The 22,879-nt window shown below is 43.1% G+C and overlaps 1 protein-coding gene across 4 annotated transcripts in view; it reads right to left on the minus strand.

The window, feature by feature from the left end:
• The window catches only part of DENND4C (DENN domain containing 4C), a 186,574-nt gene that overhangs the window by 89,378 nt on the left and 74,317 nt on the right, over positions 1 to 22,879 (minus strand). For all 4 annotated transcript variants that reach the window (XM_077249748.1, XM_077249757.1, XM_077249741.1 and 1 more), the window contains exons 3-4: positions 8,741 to 8,993; positions 5,308 to 5,377 (exon numbers count right to left, since the gene is read on the minus strand). In XM_077249748.1, the coding sequence (XP_077105863.1) occupies positions 5,308 to 5,377; positions 8,741 to 8,993 (323 nt within the window). The remainder of the gene's footprint in view (positions 1 to 5,307; positions 5,378 to 8,740; positions 8,994 to 22,879) is intronic.

Genomic DNA, 22,879 nt, shown 5'->3' on the forward strand with positions numbered 1-22,879 from the left:
CGCTCCGAGCACGGAATAGCTTTCTGAGCTCTGCACATGCTACATCTAAAACTCTGATTGTATCACAACTGCAGCAGACAGCAATCTAAGTGTTACATCGCTGGAATCAGGGTCTCTTTCATTACAGTATGCTCGTCTTAGATGAGGTAGCAAAAACCTAGTGACATATCCCCAGCAATCCCAAGAATTGAGCTCTACAGCAACCCCATCTGAATGTAGTGGTGGATTGGCATGAGCATCACCATGGTATTCCTTCTCTATGGGATTGTGGGAAAAATCAGGGCACTGCACTCCGCTAGTCCTATAAGAGAATGAACGAAGAGGTGGAATGCAAGTCTGGCCATTGCTCTTTTCAGACGAAGCTCTGTGGGGCCCAGTTCTCATGATCGGTGGGGGTCACAGTGGTCGGACACCCACTGATTTGGGAGTCATCAAGGATCTTTTGGATAGATGATTATTTCTAAAATGGGATCAATTAGTTTTGAATAGACTTACATTTTAAAAAAGTGCCCCTTTTCTGCCGCATGGCCGCACATCATGGGAGCTTTAAAGACACCTCAATCCTCCTAAGCCATCTATATGGGCATACAGGTAATAGGAATTAAAATGATACTTTGATATCTGCGATATATGCAAATGAGCTGTTCAGATCCATCAGCAAGACACAGATGTCCCCGAGAATCTGCCTGCCTCCAGAGATTATTTTAAATGAAAGAAGGCATTACCAGTGTGAGACAAGTAATGGCTGTTCCCTGCTCTTATAGTCACACACAGCTCTGCAGTGAGATCAGAACTAACAGTACAGTATAGCTAACATGGTATAGCAGAAGGGAAGTTTGTCTAATTACAACAAAATCTGCAGTTGTCTGCTCAGTGCTTCTGCTTCCATCTCACAGGCAGCCAGGGTGGGGGAAGGGCAGAACAGCAGAGCTGACAGCACTATGAGAAGGCAAATGCAGATGTGCTTGTAACGAGACAAGATTCAACTCTGCTGTACTGTTAGCTCTGATCTCAGAGCAGAGCTGTATGTGAGTATTAGAGCAAAACGTCAGTCATTACATGTCTCACATTGGTAATGTCTCCTTTTATTTAAAAATCTCTGGAGGATGATTCTCATGAAGATCTGTGTCCGCTCCATAGATCTTTACGGTTTACATTTATATATATATAAGAAAGTGGATTTCTCTGGAATAAGACATCGAATCACATATCAAGGTATCATTTTATTCGGCTTCCTATGACCTTCATATAGATGGCTTAGGAGGGTTCTTCCAACTATCAGTAGTAGTAGTATTTTGCTGTGGAGAATGTGAATGCACAATTCCCTCTGTACTCTCCTTGTCACATGCTGTCCAGGAATCAGAGGGAGAAGTTTTCCATACATTCGGATGGTTTACCAAGCATTGGGGGGGGGGGGGGGGGGGGGGGGGTGTAGTTTCAGCAAAAGGCTAAGCAAACAAATATGTACTGTAAGTGCAGACCAAGGAAAAACCAACAGGTGAATCGTGGCATGAACGCAGGTGGAAAGCGCTTTGAACAAATATCCCTTTCTTGAAACCACCTACAGTAGAAGGGGATTATCCATAGTGAGTATAAGGGTAGCAGCTTATTTGAAAGGTAGTTTGTTCCTTTAACTAAAATAGACATACGGTACTTAAAGTAAGCAAACATGGAAGCTTGAGTAAAGAATACCGTACTTATTGAGTGTTAAGGTACCTTCACACTAAGCGACGCTGCAGCGATACAGACAACGATGCCGATCGCTGCAGCGTCGCTGTTTCATCGTTGTGTGGTCGCTGGAGAGCTGTCACACAGACGGCTCTCAAGCGACCAACGATGCCGAAGTCCCCTGGTAACCAGGGTAAACATCGGGTTACTAAGCGCAGGGCCGCGCTTAGTAACCCGATGTTTACCCTGGTTACCATTGTAAAAGTAAAAAAAACAAACACATACTCACATTCCGGTGCCCGGCATCCGCTTCCCTGCACTCCTCCTGCATCCTGTGTCAGCGCCGAACATCTCCGGCATCTCCCACAGAGCACAGCGGTGACGTCACCGCTCTGCTTTACGGCCGGCACTTACACAGGATGCAGGAGGAGTGCAGGGAAGCGGACGCCGGGCACCGGAATGTGAGTATGTGTTGTTTTTTTACATTTACAATGGTAACCAGGGTAAACATCGGGTTACTAAGCGCGGCCCTGCGCTTAGTAACCCGATGTTTACCCTGGTTACCAGTGAAGACATCGCTGGATCGGTGTCACACACACCGATTCAGCGATGTCAGCGGGAGATCCAGCGACGAAATAAAGTTCTGGACTTTCAGCAACGACCAGCGATCTCACAGCGGGATCCTGATCGCTGCTGCGTGTCAAACACAACGATATCGCTATCCAGGACGCTGCAACGTCACGGATCGCTAGCGATATCGTTGTAAAGTCGCTTAGTGTGAAGGTACCTTAACTGTACAGACACACCTTCATTCCTAGGGCTGTTTTTTTTAAATTTATTTATTATTATTATTTTTTATTTATTTATTTATTTTTAACTCAAAAGGCACCAGTCTTTGTTTTTGGATTCCCATTAGGCAGTCTGAAAACCTGAAAAAGTGCCGGGGCCTACTTGCCGTTGGTGACACTGGCATGCTGTGGGGCCCATGAGTCAGGCGGGCACCCCTCTGTGCTTTAAACTGTAATACTCACCCTCTCCTTGTTCCTCCACTGCTCCAGTGTCCATGACCCTGATGTATCAGGGCAGAGGGTGTGATGCCGTCACTACAGGGTTTTCATAATACTGTATGCAGGACTATACAGGAGGAAAATGACTTTTGTAAAGGGTACACTGCTGAGGACAATTCCTACTGGTGGGGTACATTTATCAATATCCCGTTTACCTCCAATACTACAGGTACTGAAACCCTGAAACCTCTGGATCCTCGATCACCTGAATCCCCTCTGGTGTATGGTATTGTAGAATTTACAATATCCCTCATGTAATGTAAGAAGTGAAATCTTTGGCATTGTACTACACCTGTATTTCTCTGCGGTATCTGTACATCATGAATCGTGCTATGTGTTAAAGGGGCCCATTGAGACTGTTTCGTCCGTGGGGCCACGAAAACCTGGAGCCAGCCATGTATGTCTGTTTATACATGCATGTGTATGTATGCATGCATATGTATGTGTGTATGTTTTTAGGCAAGTGTGTATTTATGTGTATGTATGTATGTATGTGTATGTATGTGTTTATGCATGTGTGTTTGCATGCATGTGTGTATCTCTCTGTATATGTATGTGTTTATGAAGGTGTGTGCATGTGTTTATGCGCTTGTGTGTGCGTCTGTGTGTATATATGTATGTGTTTATGAATGTGTATGCATATACATGTGTGTCCATCTAGGTTTGTGTGTATCTATGTGTATACGAGTGTGTGTAGGGGTTTGTATGTGTGTGTACATATTTGTTTTTGGTTCATGTATGATACTGTAATTGTAAAGAATAGGAAAATCACCCAGGCTCTTTAAAGGGTTATTCACCAAATAATCAAGTTTTCTCCGATCCACAGGATCCATCCACTGCCCATCCCCCCCTGAGATTCTGAGAACAGGGGTCTGCAGTCTTGCCCTGATTGGAGCAGAGTTCCACATGCTCGGCCTCTGATCTCTCCATTATCTATAGAGCTGCTGAGCGCTGTGCTCGATTCGCTATTTCCATCAGTTCTACAGACAATGAATAGAGTAGAGGTCAAGCATGCGTCCCTCCAATCCATTCATGGCTGAGCTGCAGAGTCCTATTCTCAAGATTGCTGGGGCTCACAGTGGTCAGTCCCCCAAAATTCAGAAAATTCCCCCTTATCATGGAGATAACTTGATTTATTTGGGGAATAACCCTTTATCAGATGGTATAGATACCAGACATATAATTTAATATAAATATATCTGTTTTGTCATGTGATGGGACACATTCTGGTAACTGTACTGTAAGGAGCCATATACCTGTATGCCCGTCACACTACCAAGACAGGTTTTACCTGCTGGAGATAAACAATGAACGTTGCAAATTAGTGACAGCAAGAGATCTTATTAAGTAATAGGACAAGATCAAAGTCTGCAGATTTGTGGGGCAAATTGTTCATGGCAAATCCAAAGCAATCTACAGTATAATACAGGGAAATTAGTTTTTCTAAATAACAGTCACAGGTGGGGAAAACATCTCCAATAAAATGAAAGCATGATTTCAAATCTGTAGCATGTTGATTATGCAGATTTTCAATGCAGATTGCACACTATTCAGTGCTTAGTAATAGAGCAGGGTGAAAGCCACAGCCAAATCCACAGCAAAGACCTTCTGCAACACGTGAACAAGACATAAAGAGCTTATAGAGGATATTTAATAAAATGTAACTTCTTTCAATACACAGTTCAGTACTGTTTGTTTGCCTGCAGTTTCCTTGTATAAGTTAAAAAAAATAATTTACATGTTTGGCTTAATGCATTCTGGTGATTGGGTCCGTTTCAGAAGAGCGCGTTACAGGCACATTTATATGTCTACTTTATTAATTTAAATCCTGGCCCGATACCTGGTCTTAGGACCTGAACAGCTATCTACTTAGGGATGTTTGAGCATTTTCATAGTACACTTCCAGCAACACACTTTTTTATTCCTCACTAATGTGGGCTTATCTTTTTCTCAAGCACCAGGTTTTGACATTTCTCATTATTGTTGTTTTGGAGTGTTTGAGGGAGGTGCCGAAAAAAAGTTATCAGCAGCAATTCTGCAGTTTTTTATTTATTTATTTTTAATTGTTTATGGCATCCATTGATAGATATAAACAGCACAAAAAATATGTTTGTTCTTCATATAGATATGCTTACATTGATGCTAAATGAATATAAACTCCTTAGATATAACAGCAAATATAAACAATAAAGGGCCAGGATAGGGGATCCAATCTTGGACACCAGAGCCGGAGCTCCTCGGGTGCACTTGCAGCAGTTGGCACAGTAAGCCTGTGTAGCACTTATTATACAGTACTGTAAAAAGAGCACTTTAGAACAAGGCCGTTGTAAAAAGTCGTAACGGGAGAAGATAAAATATGAAGTCAGGTTGTGGTTTATTACGATTGTATTTATGTTTGTTTGTTTTTATATACTTTTACTATTTCTGAAAATATTTACCCTTTTTTTTTTTCTTTTCCTGTTATATTATTGAAATTTTCTAAATAAAGAGTGTATAAAAAAAACACAAAGAATATTTAAAGCACTTTCTGACATGGTCTTATGAACAAGATGTGACACAATAAAATACTTACCAGCTTTATAAGCAATGGCATTTGATGATGGGACAGACTTCTTGTAACAAAGGTATACACTAGACCCCCACTGAAATGGGAAAAAGTATTTAAAAATGTTAATACAAAACTTATGCATTACGATTCTTCACATAACACTAGAAATTACCTTGTCTACTGTATTAGAATTGAAGCTGACCGATCCATCGTGCGACAGATTGGAATGCTGCTGGCGGACCCTACTTACTACCTCTTTATGCATTACCTATAGGACTGCCAATGAAAGCGGAGCACAGCAACTGGGCTATTTCAGGCAGGTCCCCCGCTAATGAATGGAGTGGAAATTGAACATGCGCACCCTCGGTCCATTCCAATGGGGCTCTGCAGAGCTTGATTCCCGGATTCCAGAGCTCCTCAGGACTGCTGTGGGTTCCAGCAGTTGGACCCACAGCAATCATTAAGTTAAGGTATATATTATTCTATGGATGTGGCAAAAAAGGACAGGACTCCAGATTCACTCAAGTATTTGCGAGATTTTGGCTCTTATTCGATAGATGGGGATAAGTTCAGGGGCATAACCACTGCAGTCGTAGAGGGTGCAACAGCAACCAGGCCTGTGCGGAAGAGAGTCCACCGATGCTACTACTACTTCAGCTGGATGTGTGTCACATGACGCACATTCAGCTGAAATGCATTATGCTGCAGAGATGTGTCGGGAGTGCAAGTTGTTGGCAAAGCATGGCAGCAACATAAAGCGCTGCCCATCGCTTGCATGCTGAAGTCAGCTGAACGCCACGCATGGAGGAAGCAAGGGATGGTGAGTACAATTCTAACAGCGGCAAAACAGGGGACAAACACCAGCAGTATGGGCCTAGGATGGGAGACACATATTCCAGCATGGGCGACATTTATACCAGGATGGGCTCAGGATGGGAGACATATATACTAAGATGGGCGATATATATATCAGGACGGGCCCAAGATTGGAAACATATGTACCAAGATAGGAATTATGTATACCAGGATTGGCCCATAATGGGATCATACATATCAGTATGTGTACCAGGATGGGCCCAGGATAGAAGACATATATACCATGATGGGCCCAGGATGGGCGACATATACACCAGGATGGGAATCATATATACCAGGGACATTTATATACACCAGGATGGAGCCTAGGATAAAGGACATATATAACCAGGAAGGTAAACATATATACCAAAATGGGGCCCGAGATGGGGAACAAATATACCAGGATGGGGGACGTATATACCAGGATGGACCCAAGATGGGGGACATACATTGGGGAAAATAAGTATTTCGTACACTGCCGATTTTGCAAGTTTTCATTTGAAAAATTGTCTGTGTCTGACCGTGTACCGAACATACCACAGCTCCTGGATAGGGAAGGAAGCAAAAGACAATACTGACATTACAGCAGGAGATCGCAGAGGATACATTTTGTGAGGTAAAATATTTTTTAAAAGCAGTCAGTGAAATATTTTACCTGACAAAATGAATCCACTGTGATCCCCTGCTGTAATGTCAGTATTATCTTTTGCTTCCTCCCCTGCTCAGGAGATGAGGTATGCTCCATACATGGTCAGGCACAGTCCATTTTTAAAATGAACTTTCGTTCGTGGGGAAACCCCTTTAATGTAACCAGCTTCCTCTGCCTGTAGACACGTTGCGCATCTACCGCCGGAATCAGCCGAATGATTCACTGCACCTGCGCGTCATTCGCGCAGGCGCAGTAAATCAGACCGCTGCCATCTTTGTGCAGACAGATAGCGGCGGTTACAATTAAAACTGAGCATGCGCTCCTCCTGTACAAAGATGGCGGCAGTCAGTGAATCATTCGGCTGATCCCGGCGGCGGCATGTTCGCGACTGTGTTCCACTGGTGGTACTGTGCAATAGGTTGGGCAGTTTCCATATTGAGACACCCATCACTTGTGTGTCCCAATATGGTGGTCGGTGAACTTCCTCCTCTTGGAATTCTGGGATACGGTGACATCTGGACCGAACAGGAAAGGAAATCATTACAAGGTAATTATATAAATAGATCATACTTTGTGGTTTTCTATTTTTTATTTTTAGATTCTGTCTCTCACAGTTGAAGAGTACCTACGATAAAAATTACAGACCTCTCCATTCTTCGTAGGTGGGAAAACTTGCAAAATCGGCAGTGTTCAAAATACTTATTTTCCCCACTGTATACCAGGATGGGGGACATGAATATCAGGATGGGGCCCAGCATGAGGTACATATACGCCTGGAAGGAGCTCAGAATGGGGTACATCTACTATATAATCGTCTAATTCTGTCTGTTTCGGAAATCCCGCGTCGCCGATTGGTCGCCACATAGTTCACTCACGTTTACTGAACAAGTTCTGTCAGTCACAGTGCCACGCAGTTCAGTCACTTTTACTAAACAAGTTCTGTCAGTCACAGTGCCACATAGTTCAGTCATGTTTAGTGAACAAGTTCTGTCAGTCACAGTGCCACATAGTTCACTCACGTTTACTGAACAAGTTCTGTTAGTCACAGTGCCACGCAGTTCAGTCACTTTTACTAAACAAGTTCTGCCAGTCACAGTGCCACGTAGTTCACTCACTTTTACTGGACAAGTTCTGTCAGTCACAGTGTGATGTAGTTCACTCGCGTTTCCTGAACACGTTCTGTCAGTCACAGTGCCATGTAGTTCACTCACATTTACTGAACACGTTCTGTCAGTCACAGTGCGACATAGTTCACTCACGTTTACTGAACACGTTCAGTCAGTCAATGTGGTGTACAAAAATATTTTGGGTTGACATTGTTAACAAATATACTATAGTGTCGATGTACTTCTTTCGTCCGATGATTTATTTAAATACAGTTAGATATTCATGTAATGGTTTATATATTTTGATGATCTGTTTAATAATTTCGTTCAGCTGTATTAAGTTCTATGAGCAATAAAATGTAATGATCATGTATATATTTTACCAGGAAAATCCTATGTATTCATTGCATTATTCTTAAATCTTCATAAATAAACTACATCCATATTCTAGAATACCCAAAGCGTTAGAATCGGGCCACCATCTAGTTACTACATAATAGGGAAGGCGGCTACATGTATGTCCTTATAGGATTTAGAAAGCTACAAGAGCCTATACATCTGACCAATCCACAGGGAGCATGGGTCCAAATTTTGCACCTTGGCACATCCACTGGATAAATTATATTGGGAATAACCCTTCACTATAGCAATCATTTTTGTTGGACATATCTCAATTCTATAAATTAATGAACTAGATATCTCATTATTGCATTGGCTTTATCAACCAGTTTAGTTTTGCTACATTCTGAATATAGTATAGATAGGATTTGAACATTTGCATTTCAAGTTATAAAGTTGCGCTGATGACCGGTACATGGCGCAGTCATTGCATTGGTCTTCTTACCACTCCAGTGTTAAGGTTCTTGTCAATCTTACAGAAGGTGTGAGGTGGAGTTTCCCCCTTGTTGGTGATGATCACACATATGTCTGTAACTGCTAAAGAGTTTTGAGTGCGGTCTAATGAGGCCCGGCGATAGGTGATGAATATTCGTGACGAGCTGGTTGAGCTATTATTAACATTAGCACAGCGTCCATATGGAGTTGCTTGAATGGTTTCACAGCCAGACATGAGGCGTTCTTTTCCTTCATACAGCACTCTGAAAAATGAGAAAAAGTAAAGATATGTAATGCAGAACAAATATTAATGAAATACAAATAATCAAGGTCACAAGTCAACACCGAAGAGAGGGCAGCGATCTAGCAAGTGTTTGTTTTGCATACAGTTTAGGACATTGTTCATACATACTATTCAAAGAAGCATTGTTCCCAAGACTTGGACTCTCAATAGAAAAAAAAAAGAAAGAAAAACATATCCACTTTAAGTTCCAATGTACCTGCATCTGATTTTTAAAAAAATACCTTGCAGTTCTCTTGTTTAGAAATCTGAGGAAAGTGCAACAACCCTGGGGCCTGATAGACGCTTCTGTTACAAATTGCTAAAGAACATTTCAGGTGAGAAGTGGAGACAAATGACGAAAACTTAACAGATACTCATGGTCTCTGATATTACTAATGAGCAAAAACTTATTTTCCTAAACATGGAGTGTGTGCTACTTAACGGTACATACTTCAGGCCCATTTTATCATTTACAAAAAATAACCAAGTCACGTCCATACACAATCAATTGAAATTTTGTTTATTAGAAACTGGTTATGCATAGATTGAAAACAACATGAAACATCAAAGGATGTGGATGTGAAAGTTTTTAAGAGCACAAAATAAAACTGATCTGGCTATCCATGTATTGAGTCCCCCATAATGCGACCTTTATTTCCTTCTTTTTCGCTCCCCTTCAGTCATCCTTGTGATCTCCCCTCTGTGCCTGTAGACTACATTTCCCAAGAAGCAGTGCTCTTTGGCTTCTCTACCAGAACTGCATCTGCCACACAGATCCCTCACTGAGGAAAAGGAAAATAGGCCGATGCAAAATTAGTACCTAGTAGCACCCCTGTTTTGCAAGTATTACAGCTCATAAACACTTTTTGCAGCCAGCCAAGGATGCTTCAATTCTTGTTTGAGGCATCTTCATCCATTCTTCCTTGGAAAATTCGTCCAATTCTGTGAGATTCCTGGGTCGTCTTAGGCCTCTTTCACACTTCCGTCTTTCAGCTCCCGCCACAACCGTCGATTTTTGAAAATGCAGGATCCTGTATTTTCTCATAGACTTGTATTAGCGACGGATTGTGACGGATGGCCATCCGTTTCATCCGTAATGCACTGGATCCTGCGTAAAAAAAACGGTCCATCGGGCAGAGAAAAACGTTCAGAGGAACATTTTTTCTGCATGTCGGAAAGCCTATGGGCGCAGGATGCGCCGCTGCCTGTGAAAAGCAGGAATCCAGCGACGGGTCCCGTCTTTCAAACTGAGCATGTGTGGAAGAATTTCCCGTCAGGGAAATTCTCTCTTGCTCTCTCTCTTTTTACTATTGATGCTGCCTATGCAGCATCAATAGTAACAAGATATAATGTTAAAAATATTTAAAAAAAAAAAAAAATTGCAATATTCTCACCTACCAGATTCCCGTGCGTCACCGATGCTCCTGGCAGCTAGCGTTACTTCCTAGTAATACATTGCGAAATCTCGCAAGAAGTCGCGGTCTCGCGAGACCGCGACTTCTCGCGAGATTTTGCAATGTATTACTAGGAACGCTAGCTGCCGGGAGCATCGCTGCGCGGGACGCCGGTAGGTGAGCTTACTGCGATTTTTAATATTTTTTAACCTGGTTTGTGTTGTGTATGCGTTTTCACAGCGGAACACTGCTGCGAAGACGCATACACAACAGGTGCACATAGCCTCGACGGGTCCGTCAGAAAGACGGGCCCAGTGCACACATTTTCAATAATCTGCACAGGATCCGTCATTTCAACGTCTTGATGGATCCTGTGCAGATTTGGAAGACGGAAGTGTGAAAGAAGCCTTAACTGCTATTTTGAGGTCTAGCCACAGATTTTCAATGATGTTCAGATCAGGCGACTGTGAGGGCTACTGTAAAACCTTCAGCTTGCGCATTTTGAGGTCGTCTACTGTGGATTTTGATGTGTGATTAGGATCATCATCAATTTGTAGAAGCAATCTTCATTTCAACTTCAGCTTTTTTACAGATTTTGTTAGGTTTGCATCAAAAATTTGTTGAAATTTCATGGAATCAATTCTTCCCTCTACCCATGGAATGTTCCCCATGCCATTGGCTGCAACACAATCACAAAGCATGATTGATAGACTCCCATGCTTAATGAAATGTTTTTTTTCCTGAAATTCTGTGCCTTTTTTTCTCCACACATAACTTTGATCATTATGGCTAAAAGAGTTCTAATTTAACATCATTGCTCCACGGGACTTGTTCTCAAAATGCATCATGCTTGTTTAGATGATCTTTTGCATACTTTAGAATCTGAATTTTATGGTGCGGAAGGAGAGGTTTTCTTCTGAGGACGCTTCCATGACGGTCATATTTGTGCAGGTGTCTCTGAACAGTAGAACAATGTACCACATGTCCAGAGTCTGCTAATTCACACTGAAGGCATCAAAACTATGAATTAACACATGTGGAATTATATACTTAACAAAAAAGTGTGAAACAACTGAAATTATGTCTTATATTCTAGGTTCTTCAAAGTAGCCACCTTTAGCTTTCATGACTGCTTTGCACACTCTTGGCATTCTCTTGATGAGCTTCAAGAGGTAGTCACCGGGAATGGTCTTCCAACAATCTTGAGGGAGTTCCCAGAGATGCTTAGCACTTGTTGGCCCTTTTGCCTTCACTCTGCGGTCGAGCTCACCCCAAACCATCTCGATTGGGTTCAGGTCTGGTGACTGTGGAAGCCAGGTCATCTGGCGTAGCACCCCATCACTCTCCCTTCTTGGTCAAATAGCCCTTACACAGCCTGGAGGGGTGTTTGGGGTCATTGTCCTGTTGAAAAATAAATGATGGTCCAACTAAACGCAAACCGGATGGAATAGCATGCAGCTGCAAGATGCTGTGGTAGCCATGCTGGTTCAGTATGCCTTCAATTTTGAATAAATCCCCAACAGTGTCACCAGCAAAGCACCCCCACACCATCACACCTCCTCCTCCATGCTTCACGGTGGGAACCAGGCATGTAGAGTCCATCCGTTCACCTTTTCTGCGTCGCACAAAGACACAGTGGTTGGAACCAAAGATCTCAAATTTGGACTCATCAGACCAAAGCACAGATATCCACTGGTCTAAATGTCCAATCCTTGTGTTCTTTAGCCCAAACAAGTCTCTTCTGCTTGTTGCCTGACCTTAGCAGTGGTTTCCTAGCAGCCATTTTACCATGAAGGCCTGCTGCACAAAGTCTCCTCTTTACAGTTATTGTAGAGATGTGTCCGCTGCTAGAACTCTGTGTGGCATTGACCTGGTCTCTAATCTGAGCTGCTGTTAACCTGCGATTTCTGAGGCTGGTGGCTCGGATAAACTTATCCTTAGAAGCAGAGGTGACTCTTAGTCTTCCTTTCCTGGGGCAGTCCTCATGTGATCCAGTTTCTTTGTAGCGCTTGATCGTTTTTGCCACTACACTTGGGGACACTTTCAAAAGTTTTCCCAATTTTTCGGACTGACTGACCTGACCTTCATTTCTTAAAGTAACGATGAGCACTCGTTTTTCGTTACTTAGCTGCTTTTTTCTTGCAATAATACAAATTCTAACTGTCTATTCAGTAGGACTATCAGCTGTGTATCCACCAGACTTCTGCACAACACAACTGATGGTCCCAACACCATTTATAAGGCAAGAAATCCCACTTATTAAACCTGACAATGCACACCTGTGAAGTGAAAACCATTCTCGGTGACTACCTCTTGAAGCTCATCAAGAGAATGCCAAGAGTGTGCAAAGCAGTCATCAAAGCAAAAGGTGGCTACTTTGAAGAACCTAGAATATAAGACATAATTTCAGTTGTTTCACACTTCTTTGTTAAGTATATAATTCCACATGTGTTAATTCATAGTTTTGATGCCTTCAGTGTGAATGTACATTTTTCATAGTCATGAAAATACAGAAAAATCCTTAAATGATAAGGTGTGTCCAAACTTTTGGTCTGTACTGTATACATATACATTTTTTGCTTGAAACACAAAGGAAATGTGTAATCTTTAACTTTAGGCCTTTTAGAGATCATTTCATCTTTAACTTGTTTAACCCCTTTTCGACATCGGGCATAATAGTTTGCCAATGTCGGACTCCCTCCCTTTGATGTGGGCTCCGGTACTGAGCCCACATCTTTTCTGGCACATGTCAGCTGTTTGGAACAGCTGACATGTGCCTCTAACAGCCACGGGTGGAATCGCGATCCACCCGCAGCTGTTAACTAGTTAAATTCCGCTGTCAAACTCTAGACAGCGGCATTTAACACGGGCTTCCGGCAAGTGCGCCGGAAATCCTGCCCATCGGCACCCATGTCCCATGACCGTGGGTCGCCAATGGGGTGGCATGACAACCAGAGGTCTCCTCAGGTGGTTGGCGCTAATAGCAAGTGAGCAATTCTGCTACATATAGGCAATCTGATCATCGTCTGTATGTAGCGGAGCTGATCGGGTTATGGCAGCTTCTAGTCTCCCATGGAGACTATTGAAGAATGGCAAAAGTAAAAAAAAAAGTTTTTAAAAATACAAAAAAAAAAAAAATATAACAGTTGAAATCATCCCCCTTTCGCCCCATTTAAAATAAAACAATAAAAATAATCAAACATACCGTATATACTCGAGTATAAGCCGAGATTTTCAGCCCAAAAAAAACTGAAAGTGCCCCTCTCGGCTTATACTCGAGTCATGGAAGGCGGGGGGGGTCGGCGGGTGAGGGGGAGCGATGCCTGTCAAATACTCACCTGCTCCCAGCGCTTCAGGCGCGGTCCCCGCATGTCCCACGGGCTTCGGGCGCGGCAGCTTCTTCCCCTGTTCAGCGGTCACTGGTACAGCTCATTAAAGTTATGAATATGGACTCCACTCCCATAGGGGTGGAGCCGCATATTCATTACTGTAATGAGCGGTGCCACGTGACCGCTCACTACAGGAAGAAGCTGCCGATCCCGGAGACATGGGAAATGCGGGGACCGCGCCAGGACCAGGAGAGTATGTCATATTCACCTTTCCGCGTTCCACCGCCGCCCCTTCAACCGTGTCCTCTGCACTGACTGTTCAGGTCAGAGGGCGAGATGATGTATTAGTGTGCGCGCCGCCCTCTGCCTGAACAGTCACTGCGGAGAGACGGGTCGCTGAGGAGCAGCGGGCAGCGACGAGAGGGGAGTATGTCATTTTTTTTCTTTACTGCAGCAGCAGCATGACATGTGGCACAATGCTATATGGAACGTCTATGGGGCCATAAAGAACTGCATGGAGCATTATATGGGGCATCTATGGGGCCATAAAGAACTGCATGGAGCATTATATGGGGCATCCATGGGGCCATAATGAACTGCATGGAGCATTACATGGGGCCATAAAGAACTGCATGGAGCATTATATGGAGCATCTATGGGGCCATAAAGAACTGCATGGAGCATTATATGGAGCCATAAAGAACTGCATGGGGCATTTATGGGGCCATAAAGAACTACATGGGGCATCTTATGGGGCCATAAAGAACTGCATGGAGCATTACATGGGGCATCTATGGGGCCATAATGAACTGCCTGGAGCATTACATGGAGCATTACATGGGGCCATAAAAAACTGCATGGAGCATTATATGGAACATCTATGGGGCCATAAAGAACTGCATGGAGCATTATATGGGGCATCTATGGGGCCATAAAGAACTGCATGGAGCATCTATGGGGCCATAAAGAACTGCATGGGGCATTTATGGGGCTATAAAGAACTACATGGGGCATTATATGGGGCATCTATGGGGCCATAAAGAACTGAATGGAGCATTATATGGAGCCATAACTGCATGGAGCATTATATGGGGCATTTATGGGGCCATAAAGAACTGCATGGAGAATTATATGGGGCATCTTATGGGGCCATAAAGAACTGCATGGAGCATTATATGGGGCATATTTGTATATGGAGCATCTTATGGGGCCATAATGAACTGTATGGAGCATTATATGGGGCCTATTTTGTATGGAGCATCTTATGGGGCCATAATGGACAGTATGGAGTATTATATGGGGCTCCTGATTCAATATGGACATTCAAAAACACTTAACCTACTGATGTCTCAATCAATTTTACTTTTTTGCTATTTTTATTTTTGACATTTCATTTTCCACCCTAGGCTTATACTCGAGTCAATAAGTTTTCCCAGTTTTTTGTTGCAAAATTGGGGGGGGTCGGCTTATACTCGGGTCGGCTTATACCCGAGTATATACGGTACACATATTTGGTATCACTGCGTACAGAATAGCCTGATCTATCAATATAAAAAAATAATTAACCTGATCACTAAATGGCATAACGAGAAAAAAAGTCAAAAAGCCAGAATTACGTTTTTTGGTCGCCACAACATTGCATTAAAATGTAATAACGGGTGATTAAAAGATCGCATCAACACCAAAATGGTATCATTAAAAAGTCAGCTCGGCGCACAAAAAAAATAAGCCCTCACCCAACCAGAAAACAAAAAATGGAGATGTTATGGGTGGTGGAATAAAACGCACTTTTTAAAAAAAAAAAAAAAACAAACTCAGGAATTGCACTTTTTTGCAATTTCACCGCACTTAGAATTTTTTTCCTGTTTTCCAGTACACGATATATTAAAACCAATGGTGTTCTAAAAGTACAACTCATCCCGCAAAAAATAAGCCCATGGCCATGGGAAGAAGGGGAGCAAAAAAATGAAAATGCAAAACCAAAAATACCTCTGGTCGTTAAGTGGTTAATTGTTCACAATAACAATTTTGATCAAAATTTGTATTAATTGGGCTTAAAGTGTCTCCCTCCTAAAACTCCACCACGTAGGCTAGGTTCACATTGCGTTAATGGCAGTCCGCTGACGGAATCCGTTTCATAGCGGCACTAACGCTATGTAACGGATGTGTTAGTGCACCCATTGACTGCCATTATGTAGAGCATCGCTAACGCATGTCATAATCGGTATGCGTTAGCGATGTTCCGTCATTCTGTGACGGACCCTTGGACGCAGTCTGCAGCGTTTCGGGTCCGTCACCCTCTAGCGCAGATAGAGCCGATTATGACATGTGTTGCGATGCGCTACATAATGGCAGTCAATGGGTGCGCTAACGGATCCGTTACATAGCGTTAGTGCCGCTATGAAACGGATTCCGTCGGCGGACTGCCATTAATGCAATGTGAACCTAGCCTTAGTATGTGTGCCCTGTCCTGAGATTCCCCTGAAGAAAATAAATGTTGTAGACACTATTGTTATAGGTGTCGACACTGGCACCATGCAGGCTTAGTGTATTGTAGGGAAGCAAAAAGATTCTAATATACCGTAATCTAGCACTCTGGAACGCCCAGCGCCAGCCACTCTGGCCAAAGTCATCTGTTGATTATCTTACTAGTGTTGTCTGTGGAGCCTACACCCCTTCGGGGTCAATCACACTTCTGTGAAATCAACCTGTCCAGTTATGAAGTAACACCGATTGTGAATCAATTTCTCCTGCTGTTGTGCAAATGGAACAGATAATAGGTGGAAATGATAGGCAACTAGCAAGACAATTCCTGTAAACAAAAAAAAAAAAAAAAAAATGTAAAAGGGTCATTCCATGTCAAGTGAACCAATGATTTTTACCACTATATTTTTAATTCTTTTGAGATTTTGTTATTTGGTAATAGTGTGTCAGAGAATGCAAAATGTGAAGAAAAAAAAATTCTAGATATTTTTTAAAATTTTTTATTGATTTTCAAAGTTCAGAAAAAGTGCGAATTTTGGTGTTGCCTGCCTTTACATTTCTCCCCATAACTCAGGCTAGAAAAGAGATAGAGAAACAAAATAAACACCATTCTACTCAGAACTGCACAGGCTTTCACCAGATATGTCACAAGAGTATCTTTAATAATATTTTACCTATGCGAACGCAAGCGCAAAACTTTAAAATGCATTTCCGAAAAAAACGTTTAATTTAAAAATTTCAAAAACTGCACATGTGCCTGTTATGCTCCTAGCCACTTCTGCACCAAAATACAAGCTGGGATCGTGATGGGATCATATTTAAAAAAATAAAACTATTACAGTGTCAGTTCAAAAATCTTGATTTCAGGTCTGTTCAGCCTGTGGTGTAGAAGTGTGGGGTCCATATTTACCAAATAATCCATGATTGTTAGATATTCCTGTATTATTTTATTATGTTACAGCTTAGAAGCAGGAGAGGACAGAGGAGAAGCTTTGTTAGGGCTGAGGATGAGCAGGGGTAGACGGTGACTACAGAGCAGGTGACCGGCCGGCAGCTTGAGCCTCCACAGACCGTATTCCCACCAAATCTTACACCCAGGCAACTCCTCAAATGGAGGGAGAAAAATATTCTGAACATCCAGTTCATGTATTGTACAAACCAGGACTACGGGGAGGAGGAGGAGAGTTTGTTATATCGGTTACAGGAAGCAGAACCCATCACAGGGACTCAGCAATACCGGACTGTCATCCCATGTAGTGGAAATAAAGACAGTGACGTCCATGACGTGGTAGAAGGCGGCACAAGATCGGCAATGGATGACACAACTGGTTACGTGGCCTGTGAATATGATCGGTGCTGCTGGCGGCTACTGGACTCTCCAAACATTGTGAAAATGAAGACGTAGAAGTGACTTTTCTGCACCTTCTGGTGCAGCGCCGTCCTTTGTGTATCCAAGAAAATCAGACATTGTAAAAGTGAACAAAAATCAGATATAACTCAGGTGGAGCCGAGCACCATGACAGGCCGCACATACTCTGACACAGAAGGAAACGGCCATTGCTAGTGAGCGCTTATGGGCAAGATGACATTTCATCCTCCAGAAGGGACACATTGATGATAACAGGCCAGTGTAAAAACCTACTAATAATTGTTTGATTAGTTCATATTTTATAGTACGAGGATTTAACTACTGGACTATTCTTCTTAAACACTTCAGAAATGACATGTTTAGTGATATAGTAGAAAAAAATTGTTCCATGTATAAATAGGTGGTAAAAATATTGGTTCTTTTAATCTGGTTTTTAACATATAATTAGGATCAGACTGTATTTGGAAAATCACACTTGAGGATATGATCACGTTTTTTCTTTTGGCTTGTTCAATGAATTCAGGTTGAAAATGCTGAGCAAGTTGTGTTATGATGATTAAGATGAATTTATTCTGGCAATTCGGTATTTGTTTTTTGCGTTTCTTTATTGTTACATATTAATGTTGAATGCAATAAGTTGTAATTTGAAAAGAAAAAGGGAAGAAACTCACACAAACATAAAATCAGATGATTCAAGGCTTAAAAAAAAATTACAAATTTGATAGGTCCCAAGTTGAATCCCTGTACAAATATAAGCAAGGACACAAGTAACACACATGCATGTTTTCACAATTTTAAAACATACGTTTTTTTCAGAATTGCGCATCAAAATGTTTAATTTGATTTCACCAAAACAAAATATAAAGAAACATAGTCTTGTGACATATCAAATGAAAGCCGGTACCGTTCTGAGAAAAATGATGCCTCTCCCATCTCTATATCTTAATTATAGCCCGAGATATGATAAAAAATGTAAAGCCATACCAGGCCAAAATCTGCGCTTTTTTAAAACTTTAAAAATCTGTAAAAAATTAACTGATGAAGAAAAAAATTCTAAAATTTAAATTGTAATTAACTAAAGTTGAACTTCATAAAAACAAAAAATAAAAAAAAACTAAAGACGTCAGGTAAAAAAAAATATTCATATTTGGATCACTTGATATGGAATGACCCAAAAGCAAAAACGTGCGCGCGCGTATATACACACACACTGTAGAATTTATTAGAATATATTATATATATTTTGTTCGTTTGTCTCTCCCTCTAGCTCTTGACTGGGAGTACACGGTTAACAACTAATTTCTAGGACAATGGTCTCCAGGGTTGTACAGTTCAAAATAAACCACAAATGAGGACAACAGCTTGGCAGCAAACCAGTTCTTGTCTATGTCCAATACATGGTTTCCAGGAAACAGGGGTTAAAGGGTCTGCACACAGCAGGTGAACACCTAATTACCACTGCCATATGTCAGAGGGAAGAGAAGAAGGCGATTACAAAAATGACTCGCATGCATGCATGCCTCTTAATGAGAACATGGAACTGTGATTAGAGCTTTGTGAGCAGAGGTACAAAACATGAATATAATTATTTATTTATATAGCACCATTGATTCCATGGTGCTGTACATGAGAAGGGGTTACATACAAATTACAGATATCACTTACAGTAAGCAAACTAAATGACAGACTGATACAGAGGGGCGAGAAACCTGCCTTTGGGGGCTTACATTATATGGGAAATGCATGTAAAAAAAACTTCCATCCAGGTATCCAATGTATATCAAACTTTGGAGGACTGTCGCACTTACACCGGTTTGCCATCACACAGAAGATATATAACGTAATTGTAATCTAGGATCTTAGGCCTCTTTCACACTTCCGTTTTTTGCCATCCGTCATTTTGGTAAAAAAAAACTTATCCTGCAAATGTGCCCGCAGGATGCGTTTTTTTGCCACAGACTTTTATTGACGGATTGCGACGGATGGCCACACGTCGCATCCATCGTGCATCGGATGCGTCGTGTTTTTGCGGACCGTCGTGTTAAAAAAACGTTCAAGAGAACGTTTTTTCGACCGTCGGATCCGCCATTTCCGACGGCGCATGCACGGCCGGAACTCCGCCCCCTCCTCCCCGGACTTCAGAATGGGCAGCGGATGCGTCAGAAAACTGCATCCGCTGCCCACGTTGTGCACAATTTTGCACTACGTCTGTCGCTACGTCGGGCCAACGGTTTGCGACGGCCCCGTACCAACGGAAATGTGAAAGAGGCCTTAGGGTATGTGCACACGTCAGGATTTCTTGCAGAAATTTTCCTGACAAAAAAACGGACATTTCTGCCAAAAAACCAATGCGTTTTTTTTCGCGTTTTTTGACGCATTTTTCCCCCAGATGCATAGAATTGCGGGAAAAACGCAGAAAATCCGCAAAATTAATGAACATGCTCATTTTTCTGGATCGCCCCCACGTGTAAGGACAATGGGATACTCGGTACCGGGCCTATCTCTCTCGGTTCTGGGGATGTCACGGTGGCCCGACCCGGTCCGTGGCCCTTCTGAGGGGCGTCCACTTAAAGGGGTAGTTATTTGTACGGTGTTCGTGACGCCACCTGTGATATTCGGTCAGGATGACCAACGCTGCTAGGGGTCCGCTGGGGTGATGGAATGGCAGCTAGATGGTATACCTTCACACAGGTGAAGTATGTTCCCCAGGGTTTCCCAGATGTGTAGGTGGTGATGGTGGACATCGTAAGGCGCGGTGAATAACGAGGACACAAAGGTTGCAGTCTCTTTACCTTTTACTGAAGACTTCAGAGTCCACAATCCAGAGTACTGTTCACAGGGCAGGCTGAGTCTGGCCAGTCCGAAGGCACATCCAGAGTTACCTTATCCAGGTGGAAATCAGTAGCCTTCCTACTTGCACCTGTGTGTTGTAGTACCTCCCTGCTGAGCACCACGAGATAGTCCTCACAACTTTCGTGGATGTTTCTGATGTTCTCTCTCTCTCTGTCCCCCAGATGATATGGATAGGACAACCCGTATGACGGGGTAGGCCTGGAGCTATTTTATAGGGACCCTAGAGACGCCCCTCTCCCACAATTTGCCTCCGTGTCTTCATAGGTATTAAGGTCGGGCAGCCAACTTGGAATCAACTGTCCTGCCGGTCTCTGAAGTAATGAGTAGAGCCTATTACTCCCTCGGTGTTCCGGCCACCGGCTACGCGCCTCAAAAGGAGGCTGCCGATCTTGAGGCAGAACTCCTCCCGGTATTATCTCCTTGTGCTGTGACTTCGTTTCTCACTCTCCACAATATACTTCGCTTCGTGTCCTTTCTTAGGATGCTGCCGCAATGAAGTGCAGGCACAGCTCCGTACGTTATATCTCGTGCTTGGCCTCTGTCAGGATCCCACCCCTGACAGGGACCCTCTGTCTGCAGCTCAGATGTTCCTCCTTCTCCCCCTGTCTGCCTGACAGGTCCTCTCTGGGTCTAACCCAGGCAGCTTCTGACTAACTTCCTATCCAACCCACCAGTTTTACCCGTGTGTGAGGAGTGGCCTAGTAAATAGAACCTTTGCTCCCCCTGGTGGACTGGAGTGTGAAGTGTAGTGTGTGACTGTGATACCTGGTCAGGTGAACTCCTTTAGTACCATCAGACGTAAAACTTAGTTTTTTTATATCCTTTTTTTTTTTCATAGACAATGTAGCCTTATAAGGAGAATTGATTATTTGGGTGACAAACACATTTTTAATGGCGTGATTTGGGGTTTTATATAATCTATTAGAAAACGTGAATACATTTTTGAGGATAAATCTAAAAAAATTAAAATGAAAAGAACAGCAATTATGCAATATTTTGGGTTTACCTCATTGCAGTTCCTGGAAAGTATAACCGACACATTAACATTATTATTCTGCAGGCAGTACAATTATGCAAATACTACATTTATAGGTTTTATTTACACAATAGATGGAGGCCCGATGCTATCGCATCAGGAGGGCGGTAATGGGGGCAGGCTTTGCAGCGTTGGGAATCCCCCCCCCATGTGCTCACCCACCTATCCACTGTCTCTTTTCCCATGTGCTGACTTCTCCCGTCTGTTCTCTCTACTTTGACCTGTCTACCCCATGTGCTATCCCCCTTTGTCTGCTGTCTCTCTCCTTCCTGTGCTGTTCTCCCCTTATGTGCTGTCCCGTTTGAGTTGTCTCCCCCCCTGTGCTCGGTTTCTTTCCTCCATCTGCTGTCTCAGACCGCTGCCATCTTTGTGCAGACAGATAGCGGCGGTCACATTAAAACTGCGTATGCGCTCCTCCTGTACGAAGATGGCAGCGGTCAGCGAATTATTCGGCTGATCCCGGCGGCGTGTTCGCGACAGTGTTCCCCTGGTGGTACCGCACAAGAGGTTGCGTACGGCGTATACAGTGTGTGTGTGTGGTGGTGCGTACGGCATATACAGTGTGTGTGTGTGGTAGTGCGTACGGTGTATACAGTGTGTGTGTGGTGCGTATGGCATATACAGTGTGTGTGTGTGTGTGTGTGTGTGGTGGTGCGTACGGTGTATACAGTGTGTGTCTGTGGCGTATACTGTGTGTGTGGTGCGTACGGTGTATACAGTGTGTGTGGTGCGTACGTAATATACAGTGTGTGTGTGGTGCTGCGTACGGTGTATACAGTGTGAGTGTCTGTGGCGTATACAGTGTGTGTGTGTGTGTGTGTGTGTGTGTGTGTGTGTGTGTGTGTGTGTGTGTGTGGTGCGTATGGGGTATATAGTGAGTGTGTGTGGTGCGTACGGCATATACAGTGTGTGTGTTGCGTACGGCATATACAGTTTTTGTGTGTGGTACGTACGGCGTATACAGTGTGTGTGTGCTGCGTACGGCACAGTGTGTGTGTGGTGCGTACAGCATATACAGTGTGTGGTGCGTATGGAATATACAGTGTGTGTGGTGCGTACGGCATATACAGTGTGTGTGGTGCGTACGGCATATACAGTGTGTGTGTGGTGCGTACGGCGTATACAGCGCGCGTGTGTGTGGAGCGTACGGCATATACAGTGTGTGTGGTGCGTACGGCATATACAGTGTGTGTGGAGGGTACGGCATATACAGTGTGTGTGTGTGTGTGTGTGTGTATGTATGTATGTGTGTTGCGTACGGCATATACAGTTTTTGTGTGTGGTGCGTATGGCGTATACAGTGTGTGTGGTGCGTACGGCACATATAGTGTGTGTGGTGCATACAGCATATACAGTGTGTGGTGCGTACGGCATATACAGTGAGTGTGGTGCGTACGGCAT

Source organism: Ranitomeya variabilis, chromosome 1 (genome assembly GCF_051348905.1).
Source record: "Ranitomeya variabilis isolate aRanVar5 chromosome 1, aRanVar5.hap1, whole genome shotgun sequence".
In the NCBI taxonomy this organism is placed as follows: Eukaryota; Metazoa; Chordata; class Amphibia; order Anura; family Dendrobatidae; genus Ranitomeya; species Ranitomeya variabilis.